Genomic DNA, 21,846 nt, shown 5'->3' with positions numbered 1-21,846 from the left:
ATTCGAAGTGGTCTCCATTGGCTGCAATACAGTCCTTTAAACGTTGAGGCCAGTTATCAATAGAAGCACGCACTCTTTCCATGGGAAAATTATTCACTGCCAATCGTACGTTAGGGACTCTAAATTATCATGGCGTTTAGAGCAAGCCGTACCCTCTAAAACTAGCCACAAATCATAATCCAGCGGATTAAGATCGGGACTAGACAACGGCTAGTCCGGGGAGTGCTCTGAGGAATTGTTCGAGATGATACCGGCATCTCGTTTTTACCATCGCACCGCTCTGCCCCTGGCATTGCTGAAGGCCATGGGCGATGGTAACCACTCACCATCAGGTGGGCCGTATGCTCGTCTGCCTACAAGGGCAATAAAAATAAATAAATAAAATATTACAATTTGAAAAGAAAGTCGTTGTGGCCTAAAGGATAAGACGTCCGGTGCATTCGTATGTAGCGATGCACCGGTGTTCGAATCCCGCAGGCGGGTACCAATTTTTTCTAGTGAAATACGTACTCAACAAATGTTCACGATTGACTTCCACGGTGAAGGAATAACATCGTGTTATAAAAATCAAACCCGTAAAATTATAATTTGCGTAATTACTGGTGGTAGAACCTCTTGTGAGTCCGCACGGGTAGGTACCACTACCCCGCTTATTCTTGCCGTGAATCAATAATGCGTTTCGGTTTGAAGGGTGGGGCAGCCGTTGTAACTATACTGAGGCCTTAGAACTCATATCTCAAGGTGGGTGGCGCATTTACGTTGCCGATGTCTATGGGCTCCGGTAACCACTTAACAACAGGTGGGCTGTGAGCTCGTCTAACCATCTAAGCGATAAAAATAAAAATAAAAACGGGGGGGGGGGGCGGTAGTAAAAACATTATATTTATTTTGGATCACATTCATCTCCCTGAGTTCGTCCGGTTTGGCACAAATACACCTCGCGTGCGTACGACGCGTAAGCATTTTGTGTAACATCGCACGGTGCATTGACCCCGGGAGATAATTTTATTACGAAGGCAATATCTAATCGCGATTCATAATGAGCTTTACCCCAGTTTCTTATTAGATTAAGGTTGAGAATCGCAAATCGCGTATTTGATGGATTTGTGTTAAGATTTAAAATGGTGAAGAGATATCTATGGGCTCCACTAGCCACTAACACCAGATGGGCTGTGAGCTCTTGAGTTCTATTGAGCCATAACTGTGTGCTTAGTGCGAGTTTTTTAACTTCTCGAACGCGTAAAAGTTAACTCAAATTTGTATGGAGCTTGAACAGCGCCCCTAGCGGCAAACGTAGGAAAGCACACTGATGTTTTTAATACGCTTTTATTAGCTTCAGACGTATGTATGTATGTTAGTATGTAAAGGAATCTTTGAACATGATTTTGATCCCCTTCAAAACGTCGGATTAACTCGAAATTTGGTATACTTGTTAAGAACTGATGACTATTCAATATTTAAAAAAAAAATTTGATATTCAACTAAAAAATGGAAAATAAATAATAGTTTAAAAAAAAACTAACAAAATACGTTTTTATAGAAAAAAATCCAACTGAAAAATTTAAATTTCAATTAAAACATAAAATATTTATATAACTATACTTATACCATGCATCCCGCGTTTTTTTTTTTTACAATAAAATCATTTTTTCTTAGACTATTTTTAATTCAAATTTATCTAAAAAAATTCATTTGTCTCTTTTTACAGCGTAAATCCGAGCCTGTGATATTAGAGTATTTCGAGCATGGAGACACGAACGCGGCCGCCGAGGAGTTCCTAGACTTTGTGACGGCGGCGAGGAGTCATCTGGTAAGGCTTCAGCTGTCTTGTCTATACGTGACGTTTGTCAGACGTACCAGGGCGGCTTTTTTTTCCCTACCTTAGCTGATGGCTTAGAGCAGCGGTCGGGGAACCGGGGTAAATTACCCCAAATAGGGTCAAATGAAATTTTGAGGGTTAAAAATGAAACTTTTGTAAGAAAAAAGTATATATTGAAGTGAAACTTCTTTAGAATCGTTGCGATTTCAAACTCAAAACAAGAAATTATCATTTACATATATTTTCTGTGGGGGCCATTTTTTTTCCTCAACTGTATATTAAATATATTACTATTATTACAGTTTTGTATTAATAGGTTAATATTTATTTATTCAATATATAAATTGAATAAATTATGTTTAAATTTAATTTTTACTTATTGTTTTCTTTTCAAAATTATCATGGGGGCTATAATATGAAAGATGCTAAAAAGAAGCGATTTCTTTTTTTTTCTTCTTCGCCATGAGGGAAATATCAACTTACACAAAAATATTTTGGGGTAATAATTAAAAAAGTTCCCCGACTGCTGGCTTAGAGAGACCATATAAGCGCCACCGGGCTAGTAGGTGAGCTCATGGGACTCAAACCTGACGTTGTTGCTAACACTAGCAAGAGCCGTGCTTCGCAGAATCTACCACCGGATCGGAAACGCGACCCACTGAGAAGATCCGGCGAGAAACTCAGTGGGCTGTGTCTGTGGGTTAATTTACTCATCGAGCCCTTCGTCGCAAGCGACGGGTTCGACGAGAACGATGACCGGTGCTTGGGGTACCTAAAGGCACCGTTAGTGTCCAGAGTGGGTAGGGAGCGACCGGACTGGTAGTGTGCGACAGAGACGACGCTCTATGAAATTAATCGTGTCTCTTTCTAAAGGACGATGGGGAACGTTTATCGCCGCGCACTGTAGTCAAATTAGATGGCTTAGATGGGTGGACGAGCTCACAGCCCACCTGGTGTGAAGTGGTTACTGGAGCCCATAGACATTTACGGCGTAAATGCGCCTCCCACCTTGAGATATAAGTTCTAAAGTCTCAAGTATAGTTACAACGGCTGCCCCACCTTTCAAACCAAAACGCATTACTGCTTCACGGCAGAAATAGACAGGGCGCTGATACCTACCACCAGTGAGTGGGTGGTAGAACTCAAGGTGGGTGGCGGCATTTACGTTGTAGATGCCTATGGGCTCCGGTAACCACGTGGGCCGTGAGCTCGTCCACCCATCTAAGCAATAAAAAACTAACAGTTTCGTCTGTACACGTGAGGCCTATAAAATCAAAGGCAGCTAAATCCAAGTCTGTCAAATATTCAGGTAAACTACAAAAATCGGCCCTAAGCACGTCATTACGGATCCTCCCGATCCATCGAAGTACTGCTCTTGCTAGGGCCAGTGTTAGCAACACTCCCGGTTTGAGAAGCTGAAGTAACTTTTTTTGGATAGCTACGATATTCTTTATTTTAAAGCAGATTTATTAAGAATGGGAATATTACTAATAATCTGAATTTTAAATGATAAAACTTCGTTTATTAGTACTTAGTACGTAGTAAAAATAAATTTTTTGAACCGAATTTGTTAGAGATTTAGATGCATTTGTTATAACATGAAAACGTGTCCAATTAACTAAACAAGATAGCGCCATTGTTTATCCATTTTACGACATTAAGGCGTTTAGCTGCCTTTGATTTGATAGGCCTCATGTGTAAACAATCCTGGCTCCCTTCAGGTGTGCGAGACAATTGTGGAGATAGCGTTGGATCACAAGGCGATGCACTGCGAAATGGCCTCGGTCCTCATATCCGATCTGTATGGAAGAGTTTTTTCAGCCAAAGACATCGGCTACGGTGAGTTTTAAAGTTTTTCACACAGCCACTCGCAGACGAGGGTCTGAAGCTTCAAGATGTTTTTGTATCTTTTTTTTTATATATTTTTTTTCGTACCTCTCTGGCAAACAACAAGGCCTGAGGTTCTTATTTACATTTTTTGTTTTAATTTTAATTTATAGTTTATATTCCTGCCCATACTACATTAGGGGCTTAAAAGCTAGGTCACGCATTAATTCCGACGCATTCATTATCATACCAGTTCTCGCATTTATTATTCATACTTTGCATTCCTAGCTACGACTAAAAAAGGGAGAGGGGGGCGGGTCTAACCTGATGGTGATTGGTTACCGTGACTCATGGATGTCAGTAATGTCAGGGGCAGAGCATAGTCGCCGTCTACAATTGAGTACTCTCCGCATGGCTTGTTTGAAGAAGGTTTTGTTAACTGGTAGTAGGAAGTCTTGTCAGTCGGCTCGGGTGGTACCATCACTCTGCCTATTTCAGCCGTGAAGCAGTAGTGCGTTTCGGTTTGAAGGGCGGAGCAGTTGTTGTAACTATACTGAGACCTTAGAACTTATATCTCAAGGTAGGTATTTACGTTGTAGATGTCTATGGGCTCCGGTAACCACTTAACACCGGGTGAGCTCGTCCATCCACCTAAGCAAAAGGACGTATTGGGCAGTGTCGGAATTTTGTCTTTATTCGAAACCGGATTACAGTGGTCAGGTGGTTGGGTTGGGAAAATACTATTTACAATCTACCCTCTATAAATATTCAATCAACTCAATAGGATTAACCGGTCATCGTTCTCGTCGAACCCGTCGCTGGCGACGAAGGGCTCGACGAGCGAATTAACCCACAGACACAGCCCACTGAGTTTCTCGCCGGATCTTCTCAGTTGATCGCGTTTCCAATCTGGTAGTAGATTCTGCGAAGCACGGCTCTTGCCAGGGTTCGTGTTAGCAACGTCGTCAGGCTAAAGCCCCGTGAGCTCACCTACTAGTTAAGGTTACGCTGATATAGCCTCTCAAGGCTCTCAGCTTAGGTAGGACAAAAAAGCAATAGCTTAGAGTGAGAGCGCATGATTGCCAATGTTGCCATTTTAGATTCGTTTCGTTTTTTTTTATTGCTTCGATGGGTGGACGAGCTCACAGCCCACCTGGTGTTAAGTGGTTACTGGAACCCATAGACAACTACAACATAAAAGCGCCACCCACCTTGAGATATCAGTTCTAAGGTCTCAAGTATAGTTACAACGGCTGCCCCGCCCTTCAAACCGAAACGCATTACTGGTTCACGGCAGAAATAGGCAGGGCGGTGGTACCTACCTGCGCGGACTCACAACACGTCCTACCACCATTGGCGCGGCTCGTACCTATAACGTCGGTCCGGTTTCTGTCGGTCAGCGTTCGAGCGTCTGTTGGAGAAGCTGCCGGACCTGGTGCTGGACACGCCGGACGCGGCGCTGCTGCTGTCCAACTTCATAGCGCGCTGCGTGGCCGACGACTGCCTGCCGCCGCGCTTCGTGCAGGCGCAAGCCGCCGCCGCGCTCTCCGCGCCCGCCAGGTGAGACGACACGCGCAATCTATACATAGTCTATACAGTGATAGCTCTGTATTCGGTGGACGGCGGCTCGGCACTGCCCCTGCCATTGGTGACTTCGATCGTCCGCGTCGTCATTATTATCATCGTCGTCATCATCAGCATCGTTATCATAATCATCATCGTCGTTATCATCGTCATTATTATCGTCGTCATCATCATCATCATCATCATAATCAGCGTCGTTATTATCATCGTCATGATCATCAACACTGTCATCATTATTGCCATAGTCATCATCATTATCATCGGCGTAGTCATTATCATCATCGTCACCATAATCATCATCATCGACGTCATCGTGGTCATTATTATTGTTGTCGTTATCGTCATCATAATCATCATCGGCGTCATCATCATCATCGTCGTCATCATGGTCATTATTATCGTCGCCATCATCACCATCATCATAGTCATCATCATCTTCATCATTATTATCGTCGTCGTCATCATCATCATCGTCATCATAATCATCATCATCGTCGTCGTCATCATGGTCATTATTATCGTCGTCGTCATCATCATCATCGTCGTCATCGTCATTATTGTCGTCGTTATCATCAGCATCGTCATCATAATCATCAGCTTCGACGTCATCATCGTCATCATCAGCATTGTCATCATTATTATCGTCGTCGTCGTTATCGTCATCATCATCAGGTCAGTTCTGCATTGCTGAACAAAGGCCTCTCCCAATCTACAAGTGAGCCCGGTCTTCGGCTTCCTCATCCACCTCCGGTCGGCCACCCTTTGGCACTAACCTGGCGAGTCGGCGACGGTAACCACTCACCATCAGATGGACCGTATGCTCGTCCGTCTTCAAGGATAATAAAAAATACTGCGGGATATGTGTCCTGTAAATATGCTGCTAATACAGGAACACGTGAATGTAGAATGGTGATTTACATCTCGTCTTCTCGCATTAAAACTGTATAATCTCCAAACTCACTAATTTTACAGGAGAGTGTTTTAAATGTTTAACATGTAATATTTTTAATATTAATCATTTTTGCAACATTTATTTTTTAGTTTTTACCAGTTACATTATCTGTCTTTTAAAGTAAGATAAAATTATGTATTAATTTTGTTTGTATTTATGAGAAAAATACTGATGATACCAAATGATTCCGCATATTCGCATATACTCAATTTCGAATATTTTTGAAATTGTACACTTTTAATGCGATAAGACGATATTATAATTATGAAATAATAAAACACGCGAAGCGCCTCTTTATCTAAAGTCGGAACGTCAAATGTGGCCGCATTAAAAAATATACTTTATGTACTGAATAATAAGGTTGATTTCATTTTGTTTGTTTAAATTCTCAAACAACCCCGAATAAAGAAATCTTTATATGTAGGAGTTGGTTCGCATTATTTTGAAATTGCGAATAAGGAGCTTAACTGTAAAACACGCAAATAATGTTCACAAAACAATTACACAATTAAATTTCATTATTACGACAATACCGCCATATTTAAATCTTATTATTTTTTTATTTTACGTCCACAGACAAGCTATACACAGAGCTGAGACTCTACTGTCTATGAAGCAAGGGCTAGTGAGGCTGGACAACATATGGGGCGTCGGCGGAGGTATCAGGTAATAAATAACAATTTTTTTTAATGGCTTAGGATTCTGGTCCTTTGTAGCCTAATTTTTTTTGAATTTATACTTCTTTAGGCGCGTTATGAAAAATTGATGAGAGTGAAATTTTACGATGCGCGTGCACCGTGACACAAAATTAATAGAATGAAGTTGCCCACTAAATCGCTCATTACAATACGACCGACGTAACTTGGTGAGTCTGAATATAGCCGCAGCTGAACTTTCGCGCATGTACACACGGAAAATAAAGTGTTATTAGCATTAATTTTTTAGTAATATAAATGACAAAATTATTATTTAATATAATTCATTCTAAATATTATTAAATTATTAACGTTAAATATTTATTATTAATTATTTAATATTAAAAAAAATATAAAAATAATAAAAATAAAGTATAACTTCTTACGCGCGTACATAAGTACACGCACCCTTTTCATATATGGGTGGACGATCTCAGTATAGTTACAACGGCTGCCCCGCCCTTCAAACCGAAACGCATTACTGCTTCACGGCAGAAATAGACAGGGTGGTGGCGCCTACCCGTGCGGACTCATGAGACGTCCTACCACCACCAGTAAAATTATATAAAATAGGTTTCAGAATTTTCCAATTTTTTTACGATTTTCCTTAGAATCTCAAGGTGGGTGGCGCATTTACATTGTAGATGTCTATGGTCTCCGGTAACCATTTAACACCAGGTGGGCTGTGAGATCGTCCACTCATCTATGCAATAAAAAATAAAAAATAAAAAACATGAGTGCAATTCTCACGTTGTAGAAGTGAAACCTTCCAAAATTAAAATACTGTCATAAGTATAATATGTAAAATTTTGTCATTAGTAAATAATTGTAAATCATCTTTTATAGTATGAGGTAGCGCCCTCTGTGAATCGATATTTTAAATTCACGTCTAATGTGTTCTATCTAATTCTCTCGCCGGCTGAATCCTATACGTTTATGTGTTTGTGTCTCTATGGACTTATTTTTTCGTTTCATCTAGTTTGAAATCACAACGATTCAAAAGAAGTTTCACCTTAAAAAATTTACGTGTTCGATCACTAATATCTGGTCCCCTACCGCAGGCCGGTCAAGTCTCTCATCCGTCAGATCCAGTTGCTGCTGAAAGAGTACCTGACGTCAGGCGAGCTCGCGGAGGCGATGCGCTGCGTGCGAGAGCTGGAGGTTCCTCACTTCCACCACGAGCTGGTGTACGAGGTGAGAGCCGTAGACTGACTATATATATATATATTTATTTATTTATTGCTTAGTTGGTTGGACGAGCTATCAGCCCGCCTGGTGTTAAATGGTTACTGGAGCCCATAGACATCTACGACATAAATGCGCCACCCACCTTGAGATATAATAAGGTCTAAGTTCTCAGTATAGTTACAACGGCTGCCCCGACCTTCAAAGCGCATTACTGCTTTAGGGCAGAAATAGGTAGGGTGGTGAAACCGCACGGACTCTCAAGAGGTCCTACCAGCAGTAAAAAAGCTGCCGACTGTCTACTGATTGTGCGCGGTGTCTGCCGTCACGCGGTCAGCGTAGCCCATGAACCCTCAGACACAGCCCACTAAGTTTCTCGCCGGATCTTCTCAGTGGGTCGCGTTTCCGATCCGGTGGTAGATTCTGAGAAGCGCGGCTCTTGCTAGGGCCAGTGTTAGCAACGTCGTCAGGTTTGAGCCCCGTGAGCTCACTTACTAGTAAAGGTTACGCTGAAATAGTCTATCTCTCAGATTAGGTAGGAAAAAAAAATTGCCCATGGACATCATTTAAATGCCGCCACTCGACTTGAGAGATTAGGTTATCTATGCTCCCAGTAATTGTGGTAGTGTTCTATGTCCTCAAGCAGACCCTTTCTTAAATATGGGTGGTGGAAATAATGATCCTCCACCTCCAGCGCGAACTACATTCCGTTCGATGGACTGTTAAGACTTGTTGTTGAAACCCAGATGAAGCAATTCGCGTCTCAGAGCTTGGGGGGGGGGGTGGGGAGAAGGAGGCTGATCCGTGTGTCTCACTCTTATCAATGAATGAATGAAGGAATGATGAATGGTTTGTTTTATTTCAGACAACAACAAGTCCATATGTGTACATAGTATCATTGAAAAATATGTACTTAAAATTAACAAAACCAATCAAATAAAAAAGATACATTTATTAAAAATAATTATCAGTTGAATACATTTCAAATATTCCATTCGATGTCTCAAATAAATAAATAGATAAAAGAAACAAACTATAGTAATTTAAAACTTTTAAAATACCATCACATACTCGTTTTAGCTTGGTATGTAAGTTTGTATCTAACGGAATCTTTGAAAGTAATTTTCTTAGACTTTGAGAGGAATATTTGGCGGGAACGCGAGGATTGAAGTTGTGTGATTTGTTTTATTTGTCTATTGGTGTTTCTTCAAGTTTTAATTGTGTAATAACAGTGGTTTATTAACTAGTTTAGTATCTGTGAAAGTGCACAAATGTGGGAAAATGAAACAAAGCCGCTGGACGTAGCTTCTCGGGATCCTCCAAAAACTCCACTGAAAAAGTCTCAATAAATGACCACCATTTTACTGAGATTATATTTCATATCATATCATTTCATCTAATTTCATTTCATTCCATTTATTATCATTTTTCATATAAATCAGAATATAAATTAAAATAAGAATTGACGTAAAACTCTTAGTTACCAGGTCACAAAATCCCTTAAATAGACTTTGAGACATCTGATCAACTTGACAATTCGCACAAGCGTCAAGGAATGCGGACGATACAATAAATCCTATAACGTCGCTCTAATATCCTGACCGGTATTGATAGGGTAAAAAAACTGATGAAATTAATTTTTAGTTCCAATTTGGTACTTAAGCGTTTTTTTTTTATAAATTTTAAATAAAATATTATGTTTTATACATATATTACCAATCAATCACCAAGTTGAAGCAATATTTTGTTAAATTAAAAAAATACGGATAAATCTATACTTATACGAGAACTTTATATATGAGATATAAATCTACAGTGGTTTTTACGGATGTCCCGGTATAACTACTGAACCGTGCATCCGATCGACTTGAAACTTGGTATCCATGTAGAAAATACATGTACTTAATGGATAGGCTAATATTTATATGAGCGTTGGACCCCTAATAATAATGACAATAAATAATAATGTTAATTTTAAATGCCCAGCGAAGCGAGCGAGTACGTCTAGTAAATAAATAAAAGCAGTGCTTAGAACAATGTTAACAGTAGGCAGCCACTTTGCCCCTGGCATTGCTGATGTCTACGGGCGACGATAACCACTCACCATCAGACAGGCCGTCTATCTACAAGGGCAATAAAAAAATCAATAATATTAATAACTAGTGATCCCTTCGGTAGTCGAATTTCGACTATATTAATTGAAATCATAAGTTTGTACACTGTTATGATTCTATGGTCAAATATTATTATACTAATTCTATAATCCTAGATTTCGTCAAGACTACACTATAGACAGATAATATTAAAGATAAACAATATTAATCTATTCTCAATTTGACCACAGACTTTAAGTAATAACAAAAGTTTGACAACAAATAAAGAGGTGTCTGTCAAATACATGGTAGTGTGTGTAATATTTTTCCTATTGATTTAATGTATTATTAATGCATAATTAAAATAATAACATTCTGCACTCCTTCTCTACATTATCTATAAGTGTGGGAAATTTCATACTCCTCCGTCCGCGCAATTTTCGTAAAAAGGGATACAAAGTTTTTGCTTCATGTATTAATATATAGATAACATTTTTTTATTTTGCTTTCAGACAATACTCCTGGCTTTGGAGACCATAAATTCTGGTGTTGAAGAACAGCTTTGTACTTTCCTGGCTGAGTTGCGGAGGTGCTGTATAGTCACGCCCGACCAAATGGACAGGGTGAGTGGCCGGTCCCAGTTTTTTATTGCTTAGATGGGTGGACGAGCTCACGGCCCACCTGGTGTTGAGTGGTTACCGGAGCCCATAGACATGAACAACGAAATGCCGCCACTCACCTTGAGATATGAGTTCTAAGGTCTCGGTATAGTTTCAAACCGAAACGCATTACTGTTTCACGGCATAAATAGGCAGGGTGGTGGTCACTCACAAGAGGTCCTACCACCAGTAACAACTTTGACAATAGAACCATAATTATGTATAAACTTATAATTTCAATTAATTATAGTCGTATTTCGACTATCGGGAGACCACCAGTTTCATGGAATTAGAACTCATATCTCAAGGTGGATGGCGGCATTTACGTTGTAGATGTCTATGGGCTGATTTACAAGGATTGGAAATTATGTAAGACATGGCTTCAGCCTTAATGAAATTTTATTTCAGAAATTATATAGAACAGACTAGGCTGTATGGGCTTAGATCCCCTTGCCTTTCCTAATAAGGAAAAATTTACCAAAAAAGGGTGCGTGTACTTATGTACTCGCGTAAGAAGTTATACTTTATTTTTATTAAATTTTTTTCTTTTTTTTTCTTTAAATTTTAATCAAATTGAAAAAAAATCGATTAATTTGGACATCCCTTTTCTTGACATTGTATAAATTCGGTAATTCTCGGTACGGTTCGGAAAGTTCACCTGCGGCTATATTCAGACTCGCCAAGTTACGTCGGTCATATTGTAATGAGCGATTTAGTGGGCAACTTCATTCTGTTAATTTTGTGTCACGGTGCGCGCGCATCGTAAAATTTCACTCTCATCAATGTTTCATAACGCGCCTAAAGAAGTATAATTTCAAAAATAAAATGTATATGGTCTGCTATGGTTATTAACACCAGGTGTGTGACTAACGTCCTCGTATCGGTTTTGTCTCAGGGCTTCATTCGCGTGCTCGAGGATATGAATGATATCGTCCTGGACGTGCCTCTCGCTTACATCATGCTGGACAGGTTCTTGGAGCGGTGCCAGACGAGGTTCAGGCTCGGGGACAACGTGCTGAAGCGTGTGCCGACGAGGTGAGCCGAATGTGCACGCAATTAGCGACCTTAATCTATAGGTGTTAAGGACTAAAATTGATTAAGCAAAATTTAGTATTTGGTTGTGTTAGTCGTCGTGGCCTAATAATAGATGTCTGGTGGACGAGGTCAGCCGGATGTACACGCAATTACCGACCTTAATTAGAAGTCGTTAAGGACTAAAATTTACTAACCAAAATTGAGTATTTATTGGAATTTGGCAATATTTCAATAATTCACTAATCAGATTTCTTTTAAAGGACACAATGAATTATATTAGCTCTCAAGTCACTTTTTATGGGGTTTTATGATCTGTTAACTAAGACCTTTAGGTCACGGATGGACATGCAATTAGCAACGTTAATCAGTAGCCGTTAAGGACTAAAATTTAGTATTGATTGGAATTTGGCAGTATTTCAATAAAACGAATCAGATTTCTCTTTTAAAGGACACAATGAATTATAATAGCTCTCAAGTCATTTTTTTTATGGGGTTTATGACCTGGTAACTAAGACCTTTATTTAGGTCACGGAATTACACGCAATTAGGAACGTTAATTAATAGCCGTTAAAGACTAAAATTGATTAAGCTAAATTTAGTATTTTGGTTGTGTACCAATTTTTCTAATGAAATACGTACTTAACAAATGTTCACGATTATTGTTGTATTGCTTACTTCAAAAGTATATCTATCTCGTTCTCTCGTTACCGATATCCTGTAGACATATGTTTTGTCTCTTTCTTTTCTATCGCTTTTTACTAATTAATACTGGTCGTCTCCTACCGGCAGAGGTCGCAAGCGCTTCGTGTCCGAAGGAGACGGAGGTGCCATCAAGGATCACGCGCTGAAGCTGCGCGAGTGAATGCGAGGACGCCTGCCGACACACAGACACCGGACACCCCTGGAGGCCGCGCCCCCGCCCCCTGCCCCCGCCGCCGCCGCCACCCCCCGGGACCGCACGGTTGCGAGAGTGCCTTACGACGCGCGAGCGCGGTGACGTCACAGCGGCTACATACAGCGTGTTTTTCTTTTGTTTCTCCAACGGACAAAAAATTACATAGTGTTGGAATTTATTTGTGAGACGATAGTCATCGTCACTATCCGTGTATGAATCGCGTTGTAAAGTTGTAATGGGTAGTGCGATACAGGGTGTTTCGGGACGACGCGTGGGCTCGGTGACGTCACAACGGCTACATACAGCGTGTGTTTTTTTTACTTCTTTCTAATTGACAATAAAATTAATTATCACTGACTTTGTTTGTGAGACAATGTTTCATCTGAATCTACTATCTGTGTAAGAATCGCGTTGTAAAGTTGAAGCAGGTTATATTATACAAGATGCGCAGGGAATTTTGGTCTGAAGGTAGACGCCTGAACTTCACAAGTGGATTCGGTTGGAATTTAACAGAGGTCGCGTCAGTCTGATGTCCACGGGCCGCTGTAGTGATGGCGCGCCGGGCTCGCTCGTCCGAACTGCGTATCGATAAAAGACAAAAAGAAAAAAATGATAACCATTGAGCAATAATTTGTTAATTAATCAAAACTAGATCCGATCTTCTGTCCGTATTAGTCTTGTAATGGCATTTGAGTATATAATAATATCGACGCTTGAAAGGCAAACGTGACTAAGCGACAATGCGTTAACTTTACAGTAGCCTAATTTAATTAATTAATTTAATTAATAAAATTTAACATTGAAATTAATATAAAATATACCTGAGAAATACCTGAAAAAAAATCTATTTTAACGAATGTTGCTGTAGGATTGAAATTATTTTAATAGACCTAGAAATATATATTTTTTGCGCATCGACTATGGTTATTGCCTATCATTTATGTACAAAGCAGTTATTGTCGCTTAGTCACGTTTGCCTTTCAAGCGTCGATATGTATATATATATATATCAAGGGCTGAAAAGCTATTTGTTTTAAGCGAAATTTTTGTAACATTACAGAAGAGCCATTTAAAGTTTAAAATTTTGGGAAAAAAAAAAGAAAAATATTTTTTGTTTATTTTAATAGAGTAAACTTAATTGAAGTTCAATTAAAAACATCGAACTGTTGATGATAAAATCTATACATATAAATAAAATTGGAGTGTCTATTTGTAATATTGAAATAACCGCTTTTTACTAAATGCATATACGGTACATACACCAAAATAACATTTTTTACAATTTTTGTCTGTCTGTCTGTCTGTTTGTTCCGGCTAATCTCTGGAACGGCTGGACCGATTTTGACGGGACTTTCACTGATAAGTAGCTGATGATATAAGGAGTAACTTAGGCTTCTTTTCTTTAGACTAGCTTCGCACCGCGGCGTCACTCGCGGTACGACAATAACGCGGGTAGCTTCGCGGGATTCAACTGTCAATAATAAAATTTAATGTTTCCGAAGCGAAGCGAGGGCGGGTCGCTAGTACCAAATAAAGCGGACATTTAATTACAAACATTAAATTTCGCTTAAAACCAATAGCCTTTTCGTCATTTGATATATAAAATGTGTTATTAAAAATATATATATATATGTATATGTATAAGTGATGCGCGTGTTTGTTTGGATACGAATGTGTGAATGTTTATATTAAATGTTGACAGTTGAGAGTTTAAGGGTAGGAGAGTAAGTAAGGGTCGGGTCACACTGGCAGAGATTGTCGTCTCAAACCGCTCACGCTACGTTCGGGTCGCGACCTTGTACGCTACGTGTTGAGTCCCCACTCGTGCGGCTTCCAAAGACTGTAATGTCGGCTTAACGTCGGGTGAACTGCGAGCTTGAGTGTCCAACGATAATCCCGGTAATGCGAAGATAGGGGTCTCGAAGCGAAATGAATATGACCCCCCCCCCCTTCCCCGACAGAACTAGGCGGATCCCGGGAAACCACCCGGAATAGATGCACTTATAATACGACTGTATGGATAATCCTAAAACACCTTATAGTAGAGTATTAGAGACGTATTAGAGACACAAAAAAAAATAGTCTCAGGAAAACAAAAAATCACTAATCCTGATTATCCTAGTAAGGATAACGGATCAAACTGTTTAAAATATTGAATTGTCATCGGTCCTTAATAAGTATGCCTAATTTCGAGTTAATCCGACATTTTGAAGGGGGTCAAAATCATGTTCAAAGATTCCGTTACATACATACATACGTCTGAAGCTAATAAAAGCGTATTAAAAATGATTCAAATTCAATGAACATCGTTTTTGGCTATGACGTAATTACTATACGCTTATTTTGTATGTACGTCCCACTAATTCGGTAATTATGTTGAGATTCGGTTCAGTTTCCCTACGTTTGCCGCTAGGGGCGCTGTTCCAGCTCCATACGAATTTGAGTTAACTTTTACGCTATCGAGAACGTTAAAAAACTCGTACTGAGCACACTGGGACGTTATACGTAAACTCCTTGACGTACTTGGGATCTTAGAACTTATATCTCAAGGTGGGTGGCGCATTTACGTCGTAGATGTCTATGGGCTCCAGTAACCGCTTAACACCAGGTGGACTGTGAGCTCGTCCACCCATCTAAGCAATAAATAAAACGCCCACGTCGCGTATGCCCGACGAAGTGATGATAATTAGTTTTGTTTTTGTTTTGATATCAATCAAATTCGAGATTTGTTGAATTGTATTATATTAAAATATGTGATAGACTTAAAAAAAAAATTGTTGCTTAGCTGGGTGGACGAGCTCACAGCCCACCCGGTGTTAAGTGGTTACTGAAGCCCATAGACATCTACGACGTAAATGCGCCACCCACCTTGAGATATCAGTTCTAAGGTCTCAGTATAGTTGAATATGCAATTTCCAAAAAGGCACATCTCTGAAAATGTGAAATGTTCAGGAAATGAAAAAGCATGATTATTTTCTAAAGCAGTGTAAAATTTAAAATATAAACTTTTGAGATATATTTTAGTGTTAATTAGCAATTGAAAATTACTGGAATTATTATAAAACGGGTGTAGTAGGTAAGCCTCAAAACTACATGTATATGAAAAAAACGTATTTGACAAAATATGCGACATGTGCCCTTTTGGAAATTGCATATTATTCAATTGAACTTCAATTAAGTTTACTACATTCGAAAGGTTGAAGTTTTTTTGTTATGACTTTTTTTAATTGCATAGATGGGTGAACGAGCTCACAGCCTACCTGGGGTGTTAAGTGGTTACCGGAACCCATAGACATCTACAACCTAAATACGCCACCCATCTTGAATAAGTTCTAAGGTCTCAAGTATAGTTACAACGACTGCCTCACCCTTTAAATCGAAACGCATTACTGCTTCACGGCAGAAATAGGCAGGGTGGTGGTACCTACCCGTGCGGACTCACTCGTCCTACCTACCACCAGTACTTTTACGGATTTAATTGGCTTTTTTTTTTAAATATCATTATCATTGTTTAAGACGCTTCGAGAATGCTTGCGAATGAATGTTGCGACTCGGTGTGTCTGGTGAATGTTATGTCGTTTTACCCACCGGGATGGGACGATCCCGTAATCCCGCGGGATCATAATACATGCGATATTAATGACGTCTTTTTTTCATTCTTTAACTTTTTTTATGTTTTTCCGCTTACGTTGTGGTGTCTGTGTGTTAATTTCTTTCCTTATATAAAATAAAAGTATTGTAAACAAAACAAAAAATTATATAAATAATAAAAATATGCCTTTTGTTTTATTTATATGGTGGGTTTGATAGTGTGAATTTAGGTTGATAAATCACAATGGATCTTTTTGGGATGAATCTTTTAAATGTGCTCGAGAAGTTGGTGTATTAAGTCAAAGTTTTTTTATTTCTTCGATGGGTGGACGAGCTCACAGCCCACTTGGTGTTAAGGGGTTACCGGAGCCCATATATAATAATATCTACAACGTAAATGCGCCACCCACCTTGAGATATAAGTTCTAAGATCTCAGTATAGTTAACGGCTGCCCCACCTTCAAACCGAAACGCATTACTGCTTCACGGCAGAGGGTAAACTTTTGGTGTTTGTGGACACGTCATTACGGATACTCCCGATCCACTAACGGTGCTTTAAGGTACTTCAAGCACCGGTCATCGTCGAATCCGTCGCTTGCGACGAAGGGCTCGACGAGTAAATCAACCCACAGACACAGCCCACTGAGTTTCTCGCCGGATCTTCTCAGTGGGTCGCGTTTCCGATCCGGCGGTAGATTCTGCCAAGCACTGCTCCTGCTAGGGCCAGTGTTAGCAACGTCGTCAGGTTTGGGCCCCGTGAGCTCACCTACTACTTAAGGTTACGCTGAAATGGTCTCTCAAGACCATCAGCTTAGGTAGAAAAAAAATGGTGTTTTTGGGGCGTCCTGAGCCCGCGCGGGTAAGTACCACCACTCTGCTTACTTCTGCTACAAAAGCGATCGCGCGTTGTGGTTTGTGTAGTGGGGCTACCATTGATACTCAATTAACTAGGTCAGGGCTGTCCAAACTACATACCTTTACGAACTATGTAATTAAATTTACTACAAAAGTTGGAATCGCAGAAGAAATATCAGTTTTCAAGTAAAAGAAAATTCAAGGTAGCAATACTTACTTTCCCAATATATCGACAGTTCGATGTTTTTAGTTCAATATGCAATTTCGAAAAAGGCACATCTCTGAAAATGTAAAATGTTCAGGAAATGAAAAAAACTGATTGTTTTCTAAAGCAAAGTGTAGAATTTAAAATATTAACTTTCGATATATATTTTAGTGTTAATTAGCAATTGAAAATTACTGGAATTATTATAAAACGGGTGTAGTAGGTAAGCCTCAAAACTACATGTATATGAAAAAAACGTATTTGACAAAATATGCGACATGTGCCCTTTTGGAAATTGCATATTATTTAATTGAACTTCAATTAAGTTCGAAGTACTACATTCGAAAGGTTGAAGTTTTTTTGTTATGACTTTTTTTATTGCATAGATGGGTGAACGAGCTCACAGCCCACCTGCGGTGTTAAGTGGTTACCGGAACCCATAGATATCTACAACCTAAATGCGCCACCCATCTTGAGATATAAGTTCTAAGATCTCATTATAGTTACAACGGCTGCCCCGCCCTTCAAACCGAAACGTATTACTGCTTCACGGCAGAAATAGGCAGGGTGGTGGTACCTACCCGCTCGGACTCACAAGAGGTCCTACCACCAGTAATTGCGCAAATTATAATTTTGCGGGTTTTGATTTTTATTACACGATGTTATTCCTTCACCGTGGAAGTCGATCGTGAACATTTGTTAAGTACGTATTTCATTAGAAAAATTGGTACCCGCCTGCGGGATTCGAACACCGGTGCATCGCTACATACGAATGCACCGGACGTCTTATCCTTTGTATAGTGTGTATTTCTAAAACTATTTTCTGATTAAAATATTCGTGGCGGGCCGCGTGAACACCAGCATGTGACCCGCGGGCCGTTCTCAAGACGGTCCTAATCTGGGACGTCGACTGCGATTAGCTTCCTCCTACGCTGTCACTATACGTTATTGCCACTAAAAAATCGAAAGTATTCTTACATTATAGCAAACTGGACACATTAATTTTGTTCTGTGTCCAAATATTAGTTTTTCCATTGTTTCCTTACTTGAGCCTGTACATATTTTGTCTTTTCTTCTTATTTTTATTATAGTTTTACATTAACGGTAGGCAGCGGCTTGGCTCTGCCCCTGGCATTGCTGAAGTCCATGGGCGACGGTAACCACTCACCATCAGGTGGGCCGTATGCTCGTCTGCCTACAATAAAAAAAACCCACGTACCCAGCCTCAAACCTTACAATAAATCAAAGGGTTGAGTTAAAATCAGCGTTATACGATGCGTCCTATGAATGGCGTCAGCTGAGCCAACAACTTCTTTCAAAGCCTTTACTCTCTTTTTCTTTCTCTCTCTCTCTCTCTCATTTATTTACCTGTAATAATCTAAATTTACGTGAAAGATAATTGTCTTTTATTTTTTATTTTTAATATTATTATATCCGCAAAAATAATTCTGATCGCGACGAAAAAGAGCATACCGTTGCCCAATGTATCTTTGGCCGTCTCGAAGATCGAAGTTCAATTATATTGCGAGAATTAAATTAAATGTAGAGCTTTTTAATCAAAGATCAATCCACATCTAAACATAATTAATAAAACACAACGATAAGTATCAAAACTGTTTATTTTTTTTGTTCAACATTAACCATACATAAAATGTACTTATAACTAGAATTGTGATGACAAAATCAACATAATTTCAATGAATTTATTATTTAACTAAATAAACGAAAGATTTCGCCGCCTACTTCATGTTCAGTGGTCACTAGAGCCTATAGACATCAACAGCTTTAAACCTACCCACCCTTAGAAATGAGTTCTTACGTCTCAATTCTATAGGTACCGATCCGGTGGTAGATTCTGCGAAGCACTGCTCTTGCTAGGTTAGCAGTGTTAGCAACAACATCAGGTTTGAGCCCCGTGAGCTCACCTACTAGCCCGGCGACGCTAACATGATTACCACCAGTGTGCTTAGTGCTATGTAGTTGGAACAGCGCCCCTAGCGGCAAACGTAGGCAAACGTCCCATTCCATACAAATATGAGCTAACTTTGACGCTATCGAAAACGTTAAAAAACTCGCACTAAGCACACTGAGGTCGGCAACGCGGCGCCCCCGATCGATTCTGCGCCCTCGCTGGACTAATGTAAATGTATGACGGCCAGAGCGAGAAAACTTCTTCAGCTGTTAGAATGGGGTAAACTTAATTGAAGTTCAATTAAGAACATTGAACTGTTGATGCTAATACCAAATAAACCGCAACTTTCATTACAAAGATAAATGTATGTCGCTTAATCCGAATACCCTTTCACCCTTCGATATGTACCCTCGAAAACTTAAACATAACTACCCTCATATTTGTGCTTTAAAATAATTCAATTACTACCTGTTCATAGATTTAAGAAAACTGTCAAGGAACGTTTGTGCAACAAGGCATATTATAAAGTTAAGGATTATTTACTAGAAGGCACTACGTGGGAATGAGGCGCTCGCTCCTGGCCTTTTCATTTTCATTATTATTATTATTTTGTAATTGTATTTTGTGACTTGTTTTTTCGTTTATTGTAAATATTGTTACTTATTTATATTTGAGATTTTTCTCAAATTTTTTTTTAGAAAGTTAATATAAAATAAAAAAATTGAGAAAAAACAAAAAAAGCCCGCTGAATTTGTTTCGCCGGTTCTTCTCAGGACTGTGGCTTTTTTGGAACCGGTGGTAGAGTTAACATTGTTATTTATATTTTGACATTCAACAAGTGTCTTATACTGACATCTAAGTTGAAATAAATGATTTTGAATTTGAATTTGAATTCATTGTAATAAAGAAAAAATTCAACTATAGTTATATACATATCGACGCTTGAAAGGCAAACATGACTGAGCGACAATGCGTGAACTTTACAGTAGACTAATTTAAAGTTGAAATACCTGAAAACAAAAACTATTTTAACGAATCTACCGGTAGTAGAATCTAGCTAGTAGCTGTAGGATTGAAATGATTTTAATAGACATAGAAATATATTTTTTTTGTGCATCGAATATGGTTATTGCCTATCATTTATGTATAAAGCAGTTATTGACGCTTAGTAACGTTTGCCTTTCAAGCGTCGATATGTCTAAGAATGAACACAATAATATTGCAAGTCAGTTTATACTTACTTGCACCTACCCGCGCGGACTCACAAGAGGTCCTACCACCAGTAATTACGCAAATTATAATTTTGCGGGTTTGATTTTTATTACACGATGTTATTCCTTCACCGTGGAAGTCAATCGTGAACATTTGTCAAGTACGTATTTCATTAGAAAAATTGGTATCCGCCTGCGGGATTCGAACACCGGTGCATCGCTACATACGAATGCACCGGACGTCTTATCCTTTAGGCCGCGACGACTTCACTTTCGCTATATCGTCAAATATCAATTCAATATAGACAGTGTTAACAACGCCTGATCACCAATATGTCAGCGCTTGTGAGCACTGCGTATATGCGAACTCTCCTTCAGTCATAACAAGCCAATGTTATCAGTGATGCCTATGCTACTAAATTAAAAATAAAATTGTAAATAAAAAATATTTTAATCAGCAACAACAAAGATTAACATTTAATATAAAATATGACACACGACAGTTGGGGAGCCCAAGAAGCTAAATAGGTATTGACTTATCCGAACTTCGCGGATACCTTTTGGATTGTGAAGATTAGATGCTAAATTTTCAAAAATGTACAAAATAATGTGTGGCACTTGGGAACTGCCGCGGTAAAGCTATTGCATAGCATTTTTATCAACTTATACAATTATAATTAGACAATGATAATTTAATATTAAAACAATAATAAAACAAGACCACGCTATATTAAACATTAATAAAAGCAAAACCTTAACTCTCCCCTTCACACTCATAAGCTAGACCGCGCGAGAGAGAGATGGGCAGACTTTTCATGATGCGCATGCAGTGTGACGTCACGCCGCGCGCTTATTCACAAACACTACACAAGCGCAACGTGTGAATGTGTTGAACGCGAGCTACATGGTAGGCGGAGTGAGGGGTGGAAGGTTTTTTCGTTGCGGAATTTCATGATTCGGTCGCCGCGCTCAAGGCCCGCGATAAAATCTATGCAATAGCTTAAAAATAATATTGGTTGTCTGTTAGGTCGATTTACGGACGACAGTTTTACGTGATAACGCCAGTAGCGGAAATATTCGAACTGCTAGTTATGACGTCACGCGAGAAGAGAGATGAATGTGTCACAAGCCAACGCTTGGGCCGATCGTGCCTCTCTATCGCTTGTTCCGCGCTCTCACTTGCACGCTAGACTGGGGCGGAACGTGACACTTTTTCGAGCGTGCAGCCAGTATTCACCGATTTACAAGACGTTATCAGACTTTTTGGCGGGAACGCGAGGAGTGAAGTTGTGTGATTTGTTTTATTTTGTCTATTTAGTGTTTCTTCG

The 21,846-nt window shown here is 39.4% G+C and overlaps 2 protein-coding genes across 2 annotated transcripts in view; one reads left to right on the top strand and one right to left on the bottom strand.

The window, feature by feature from the left end:
• LOC114243440 (Programmed cell death 4) overlaps positions 1-16,499 on the top strand; it is a 33,943-nt gene extending 17,444 nt beyond the window's left edge. The window contains exons 3-10 of the mRNA XM_028174944.2: positions 1,709-1,810; positions 3,541-3,658; positions 5,047-5,206; positions 6,759-6,848; positions 7,939-8,071; positions 10,668-10,778; positions 11,710-11,849; positions 12,639-16,499. Coding sequence (XP_028030745.2) covers positions 1,709-1,810; positions 3,541-3,658; positions 5,047-5,206; positions 6,759-6,848; positions 7,939-8,071; positions 10,668-10,778; positions 11,710-11,849; positions 12,639-12,711 — 927 coding nt within the window. The 3' untranslated portion in view covers positions 12,712-16,499. The remainder of the gene's footprint in view (positions 1-1,708; positions 1,811-3,540; positions 3,659-5,046; positions 5,207-6,758; positions 6,849-7,938; positions 8,072-10,667; positions 10,779-11,709; positions 11,850-12,638) is intronic.
• Positions 16,500-18,996: 2,497 nt separating this feature from the next.
• The window catches only part of LOC114243506 (major facilitator superfamily domain-containing protein 6), a 52,136-nt gene continuing 49,286 nt past the window's right edge, over positions 18,997-21,846 (bottom strand). Inside the window, exon 12 of the transcript XR_016325295.1 lies at positions 18,997-21,075. The gene's annotated coding sequence lies outside the window, so the exon portion shown is untranslated. The remainder of the gene's footprint in view (positions 21,076-21,846) is intronic.

This window comes from Bombyx mandarina, chromosome 24 (genome assembly GCF_030267445.1).
Source record: "Bombyx mandarina strain Sakado chromosome 24, ASM3026744v2".
Classification (NCBI taxonomy): domain Eukaryota; kingdom Metazoa; phylum Arthropoda; class Insecta; order Lepidoptera; family Bombycidae; genus Bombyx; species Bombyx mandarina.
This window is presented reverse-complemented; position numbering and strand designations above follow the sequence as displayed.